Source organism: Octopus bimaculoides, chromosome 10, assembly GCF_001194135.2.
Source record: "Octopus bimaculoides isolate UCB-OBI-ISO-001 chromosome 10, ASM119413v2, whole genome shotgun sequence".
Taxonomy (NCBI): domain Eukaryota; kingdom Metazoa; phylum Mollusca; class Cephalopoda; order Octopoda; family Octopodidae; genus Octopus; species Octopus bimaculoides.
In genome coordinates, this window is record NC_068990.1 from 52609312 (window position 1) to 52617313 (window position 8002).

The 8002-nt window shown below is 38.4% G+C and overlaps 1 protein-coding gene across 1 annotated transcript in view; it reads left to right on the forward strand.

Annotated features, from left to right (window-relative positions):
• LOC106882660 (ATP synthase subunit d, mitochondrial) overlaps positions 1-8002 on the forward strand; it is a 32996-nt gene that overhangs the window by 9015 nt on the left and 15979 nt on the right. Inside the window, exons 2-3 of the mRNA XM_014933414.2 lie at positions 970-1066; positions 3285-3362. Coding sequence (XP_014788900.1) covers positions 970-1066; positions 3285-3362 — 175 coding nt within the window. The remainder of the gene's footprint in view (positions 1-969; positions 1067-3284; positions 3363-8002) is intronic.

Here is an 8002-nt window from a genome sequence, read left to right on the forward strand (position 1 = left end):
GTGCACCTGGTGCGTTTCTGTTCAGGTTTCTGCAAGGTGGGTCCCTCGCCTTTTGACTCCTGAACAGAAACGCACCAGGTGCACTTTGTCCACGAGCAATCTAGAACTGTTTGAAGCTGATGAAGAGAATTTTCTTGCTCGTTTCATTACTATGGACGAAAGTTGGGTCCATCACTACCAGCCTGAAACCAAAGAACAATCAAAGCACTGGAAGCATACATCTTCTCCTACCCCAAAGAAGGCCAGGGTCATTCCTTCAGCTAGCAAGGTCATGGCATCCGTTTTTTGGGATTCTCAAGGTGTCTTGCTGATCGATTACCTTGAAAAGGGTCACACCGTGACAGGGCTGTATTATATTCTCAGCTACTGAAACCCCTCTGAGAAGCAATCAAAGAAAAAAGGCCGAGAATGCTCACCAGAGGAGTCCTTTTTCATCACGACACTGCTCCAGCCCACACCTCAGTGGTTGCCATGGCAACAATTCATGATTGTGGATACGAACTTGTTCCCCACCCGTCTTATTCGCCAGACTTAGCCCCCTCTGACTTTCATCTATTTCCAAAAATGAAAAAAAGCCCTGGCTGGTCACCATTTTGCCAGTGACAATGACGTCATAGACGCTGTAGGAAGTTTCTTGGAGTCCCAAACAAAAGAGTTCTTCTACACCGGGATAATGGTGCTTCAGCACCGCTGGAGAAAGTGTTCAGCCATTGAGGGGGACTATGTTGAAAAATAAATCATCAGAAGTCTTGTACCATGTTTTGTTTTTTTGAGGCTCAAGACTTTTCAGACACCTCTCGTATGAGCTATTGTTTGATAGATTGGGAGATTATTATATCACTTAGAAACTGCTGGGGTTGGTGTCAGGAAAGGCATCTGGATACAAGCATAGTAAAGTAAGTGTTGATAGCCTCTTATTTTATATATGCCTACAATAAAAATCCATTGTTTTCTGCAACTATTTTTTAGGGTGCACCAGTATCCTGAAGCCCTGCCAGCCATTGACTTTGCACAGTATAAGAAGCTGTTACCCAATCCAGCTATAGTGGATACTTTTGCAAAGAATGTAAGTATTTTAAATAATTTGTTTTCATTCTTACAAACTATTGTTAGCTCAGTTCAGCAACTGTTTCTTATTCTTCATAATTTTCACTGTTGCTTTTTAAAATTGCCTAATGTTACTTCCCTCAATGTCAAACCCATACTGATTGAGCTAACTATCTTCCCTTACAATTTATTCCCATTATTATCTGTTAATTGTCTCTACTTAGGGTCCTCAGCCGAGCCACTTAGCTACTTATACAGCCAGCTGACAAGTTTGGCTTTTCTATATTTGATTGTCGTGGCTGATTCCACTCAATTCTGATGTTGTCTACAGTAGTCATTGACCTCCATGTTGTATTTACTAGATGGGCTTAAATTACGATTCTGGGCATTGTCACAAGTGTGGAATTGGTAAGTGATGTTATTGTTTGCAGTGTTGAATTAAATTCTACCAACATGAAAAACTACTTGAATTGACCAGTGTCTTCTCCAGGGAAATATTTATCTCTCCTCTTGATACTATAAAAACTGTATGTAAAAAAAGAATAATCTTTTACAACCTTGCTGTTCCTGTTATAATAATATGTCTGTCTTTGTTTTACTCCATCCACCACACACTTCTTTATTTCTATTCTCTGTTAAGTCCTTAATATTTATCAAGTAAATTTCTATATGGTTGAGTAATCTGCCAGAAATAACAGGCAAATTTCCTCTTAAACCATACCTTGCTATCTTAAAAAGAGGATACATTCTGTAATGTATTCCTTGATAACAATATCTACAAAAAGACAGATAGGATAGCCATGGTTGGAATACTTTTAGATATCTAAAGCTGATCTGGATTTATACAACAACAACAATAATATTTACGGTAAAAGAAGTGTCTAGTTGTGTCAACCTGTACAGAGTGTTCAAGCTAAATTTCAGTAACAGCTTGATGTATTTGTGAACAGTCAAAGGCATTGGAGAGTCTAAAGATTAAAGTTGTAAGTGAGGACATGTAGGTGAGACATGGAGGATTGGAAAAGTGTTACTTGTATCATGATATAGGGTATCAAAATACTGACTGCTGCTCAATGCTCTGTGCACACTGTAAAGGCTATAAGATGTGACATGGACAGCTACAACAGAGACTATGAAGCTGTGGTCAGCAAGAAGGAAATGCAGCTGGTGTTCTCACTATGTCTGCACACTGGAATTCATCAAATAACTGCAGCACAAGGTGATGGAAGATCCGAGCAAGGGAATCTGAGCTTTGGTGAGAGAGATGGGTGTTGGAGATGCCACCATGAAGCTGGCTCTGACTGAAGACCTTTGATGCCACTCATACGAGACACACAAGGGGAAAATTCTGACAGCCAAGAACTGCTTGGCAAAAGGAAAAGAAACTCCTAAACAAGCTGGGGTTGATCTGGTTCTTCTCAATGGAAATAACTTCTACCAAGACTAGCTGCATTTAGAACAACAGATGGCTTGCCTATAATATATGTGATGTTCTTCATATCATGAACACCAAGTTCCCCCAAACTGTGATGACTTTTGGGTGTGTCACATGTGAGGATGACATCATTCTGCTCCACATCAGCTATGTGAAACTGCTGGAAGACCATATGTGTTGCAGCAGGATTTGGCACCTTGTCACACTTTTGGAAAGTGTCAAGTGGTTGTTGGAGAATTTCTATGACTTTACCAGCTTCAATTTCTGGCCTCCTAATTCCTTCAATTGTAATCTTATGGATTACTATGTGTGGGGTATGGTTGAGAAAGGCACTAACAGCTCTGCGTACAACACAAAGGCTGAGCTGGTGGTCAAGATCAAGGAGGTGTTTGAAGATCTTCTTAGGGTCAGAGTGAGAAGTGCATGCACCAGGTTCTGGAGCTGTGGTGAAAGCTGAGGGTGGCTACTTTGAGTAAACTGTTATCTCTTGGCGATAATCTTGTTGATATTTAAAAATTAAAAAAAAAAAACTTTTATTTTTGGATGGGATATTGTTTTCATTTCCTTTTATGCAAACTTTCAAATTTAGCCCAAACAACTTATAGTGATTAGGGTTAGATATGAAATGACAGCCACATGTTTGGTCACCTGATGAATTCACTAAAGTTTCATTTCCTGGCTATTCATGGTCAACCTACTTTAACTTGTATCCTTCAACCCTGGTACTATTAAACAGGCGTTGTGTTCTTTCAGTTGAAATTTTACTAAGTCTGTTATTTTTTTCTTTTTTATTTTGTTCCAGTACAAGGCACTATCTGTACCCTACCCAATAGATAAAGACAAGGTGCTTGATGCAGTGACAAAAGAGGAAGCCATGGTTGTAAGTATTCTTATATTTTTTCTCTAATTAATCTTGATGTTGTTAATGTCATCTGTCACTTCTAATGTTTGTGTTTTACAAATCCTGACAACTGTGAGGGTAAAAGTTGAGGATTAAGATGTTTTTGCAAAGAGGAATGTGGTGCAAGTGAATCAAAATAGCTAGTATTTGGTGACACTACAACAGTGCTGTAAATTTGGTTAGCATAAACTTTGTTGAAATATGTTGTGTACACATGCACACACGCACACACACATGCACATGCACACACACACACACACGCACGCATGTATGTATGTATGAGGGACCAGCTATCTGAATTGACAGTACCTTAGTAGATAAAAGAATTAAGGATATGAAGACAGGGAAAGTTCCCAGCTCATTAGGAATCACTGCTGAAATGTTTAAAATATCTGGTGGTGTAGGTTATAGTCTAGTCACCTGTATAGTTAACCAGGTGGTACAAGAAGGAGTCATACCCAATGATTGGTGTAGCAGCACCGTAGTCAACTGCTACAAAAGTAAAGGTGATGGCTTTGAAAGAAATAATTACATAGGTATCAAATTATTGGATTAGGTGATGAAAGTGATGGAGAAGGTCGTAGCCCAACTAATTAGGAAGAGAGTTTAATCTAGATGAGATGCAGTTTGGTTTTGTGCTAGGGCAAAACACCACTGATGCTATATTTCTGGTAAGGCAGCTGCAGGAGAAATACATAGCCAAAGATAAACCTCTGTACTTGGCTTTTGTTGATATGGAGAAAGCCTTTGACAGGGTCCCCCAATCCCTTATCTGGTGGTCAATGCTAAAACTAGCGGTAGATGAGTGGTTGGTGAGAGCTGTACAAGCCATGTATAGGGATGCTATCCGTAAGGTAAGGGTTCACAGCAAATATAGGTTCACAAGTAGGAGTTCATCAAGGATTAGTCCTCAGCCTCTAGTTCTCCAGGCAGTAACAGAGGAATTTATGACAGACTGCCCCTGGGAGCTCCACTATGTTGATGACCTTGTTCTTGTAGTTGAATCACTACCAGAACTAGAGAAGTTTCAGGTGTGGAAGCAATGTCTAGAATCGAAGGGCCTTAGAGTTAACATAGCAAAAATCAGTCTTAATAAGTAGCAAAGCAGATAAATCACAAATTCCCTCAGATAGATGGCCCTACTTGATTTGTAGGAAAGATGTAGGTAGAAATTCCATTAGAGGTACCTGGTGTAAGCTGTGGACACATAAGAAGTGCAGTAATATCAGAGGAAATTTAGCAGGGTAACTAGTTTTTGTTTGTGGAAAATGTGCAGGAATGATTAACACAAAAAATGTATAAAAAATAGAATCCATCAAATGCCAGGGGGAAAAACTAGAAGTAGTAATTGATAGCTTCCATTACCTAGGTGACCAAGTCAGTAGCGGAGGATGGATGCTCTGAATAAGAACAGGTTGGGCAAAGTTCAGAGAGCTCCTATCTCTGTTGGTAATAAAGGGCCTCTCCCTCAGAGTGAAAAGCAAATTATATGATGCCTGTGTGTGAACAGCCATGCTACATGGCAGTGAAACATGGGCTGTGACTGTTAAGGACATGTGTTGGTTTGAAAGATATGAAGCTAGTATGCTTCACTGGATGTGCAATGTCAGTGTGCATGCATGACAGAGTATAAACATCTTGAGAGAAAAGTTGGGCATAAGATGTGGTGTGCAAGAGAGATCACTGCGTTGGTATGGTCATGTGATGCGTATGGATGTGGACAGCTGTGTGAAAAAGTGCCGAGGAAGAGACCTAGGAAGACATGGGATGAGGTGGTGAAGCATGATCTTCAAATGCTGGGCCTCATGGAGGCAATGACTAGTGACTGAGACATTTGGTAATATGCTGTGCTTTGAAAGACCCGTCAAGCCAAGTGAAATTATAGATGTGGCCATTGTTGGTGTCATGTAACTAGCACCTGTACCGGTGGCATGTAAAAAGCACCTTTTGAGTGTTGGGCCTCATGGAGGCAAAGTGGCCAATGCTGGTTTTGTGGAACTAGCAACTGTGCAGGTGGCATGTAAAAAGCATCTTTTTACATGCCATGGAGGCAATGACAAATGACCAAGACCCTTGGTAATATGCTGTGCTTGAGAAGGAAGATCCATGAAGCCAAGTAAAAGCATAGTCATGACAGATACTGGTGTCATGCAGCTGGCACCTGTGCCGGTGTCATGTAAAACCACTCATTACACTCTTGGAGTGGTTGGCATTAAGAAGGGCATCCAACTATAGAAACCATGCTAAATCAGATTGGAATCTGGTGCAGCCCCTTAGCTTACCAGCCCTGGTCAAATTGACCAACCCATGCCAGTATGGAGAACGGATGTTAAATGATGATGCTGATATATGTGTCTATTTCAGGGGTTGACAGCTTTAGCAGAAGCTATGTTTGGCCAATTAGAATAAAGAACTCAAAACTAAGTCTGAGAGTGAAGAAATTATTTTATCCATCTTTATAAATAAAATCCATTTTGTGATCTGACAGATGTCAGTTCGCTTTACTCGTTTGGTATACCCTCCTCTTCCCTTGATGTTAATCCAATTTACTCTCTTGCCATACCCTCCTCTTCCCACAACGTTAGCGTTCCAATAAAAATAAGTAAATGAAAAATATGATGCAGATTGTCTGCTGGTATCTGTGTGTGTGTATGTGCAACTGTATGAGACTGTGCACGCGTGTACCTGTATGTGACTGCGTTTGTGTGTTGCCGCGTACCTATATATTTATATTATATATATATATATATTTTTTTCTATATACACCTGTATGTATATATATATATATATATATATATATATATGTATATAAACATGTGTGCTTCCATTTCTCACGTACACACACACACATGTATTTGACAAACATCATTTAAAAGCGAGATTAACTGGAAATAACCGAAGTATTAGCTGACGAATCATGAGCAGATGATAGCTTCATTTGATAATAGTGTCACTTAAGAAAATCATGTTATCAATGACACTAATAACTTAAATGCTATATATAATGATTGCCATGGAAACAAATGATATGAATTCATTTAACAATAGTGTTGTTTCAGAAAATTATGTTGTCAATATTAATACACCTCATAATATTGATAACCCTTTCATCATTACTGACCAAAACTTAAATAATGCAACTAATAATTTAAACAACAACAAGTGTAATTAATAATGATACAAGGAAAATTTTAAATGCCCCAGCAAGAAAACGCCAAAAAACAAATGAAATGAGTGAAAATGAGAGAGAATTTCAGAGAGCAAGAAGTTGAGAGTATCAAAGATGAAGACAGGAAAGACTCTCATTTCAAAGAAGGAATGAAATTAGAGAAGAACACAGATTGGCTCCCTAAGTGTTGGGAGAAAATTTGGCACAAGAAATAAGAGAGGAAATAAGAATTTTGCCTCTTGTGGCAAGAAATTCTCAGACTATGGAGCAAAGATCACGATATGCTGAACTATGTACTTCTGTTAAATCATTTACAAATGCAGCATTTGATTATGAGCTGACTAAAAATTATGATAAACTATCAAATTTAGGAACAATGTCAGTAGTTTGTAAGCATTGTTGTGCAAAACTATTTAAGGATGAACCTAATGGATTATGTTGTTCAAATGGTAAAGATAAAGTAAATTTGATTGAAAGACCACCTTTAAATACACTAATGCTGGGGGAAAATTGGGGTTCCAAAAACTTTAAAAAAATTATCAAAAAAATAACAAATTGTTTTCAATGACAACCTTTAGAGTTGGTGAATCGATATCTCTACCAGATCAAATCTACCATAGAATAAATTCATTGTATAATACAGATGAAAATATTCCTAAATATGCTCAAGTTTATTTTATTGATGATTTGAATGACCAAATTGATATTGGAAATAATAAATTTCCTGCAACAAAGTTACACACTTCAAAAGGTACTCAAGGGATGCTTTTGGAAAACAATGAGCTTAGACAAATTAAAACTATGGCATCTTTGGTTAACAAACATAATCTTAAATTGCCAATTTGTGCAGATAGAGTACCAGCTGGTGAGCATGCACGAAGGTACAATGACCGAGTATCTAATGATGTGGTATTAGTAATGGTTGGAACAGAATTTCCACAACGAAACATAATTTGTACCTATAAAGATAATACTGTAAAGAAAATCAATGAATTGCATAGATCCTACGATTCATTACAATATCCTTTGATTCATTGGAGAGGAAATGATGGCTATTTATTAGATTTACCTTTATATAACCCAAATACAAATCAAACAGCCCCAAATAAGAAAGTCACATGCAGGCAGTATTATGCCTATCATTTATTTACAAGAAAGAAACAGTTGGAATCAAATTCTAAGATGTAAATGATTGTTCTAAATGTATTTAGTTGATATGTATGCCAAAATTGAATTTGAATCATCATCATCATCATCATCGTTTAACGTCCGCTTTCCATGCTAGCATGGGTTGGACGATTTGACTGAGGACTGGTGAAACCGGATGGCAACACCAGGCTCCAGTCTGATTTGGCAGAGTTTCTACAGCTGGATGCCCTTCCTAACGCCAACCACTCAGAGAGTGTAGTGGGTGCTTTTACGTGTCACCCGCACGAAAACGGCCACGCTC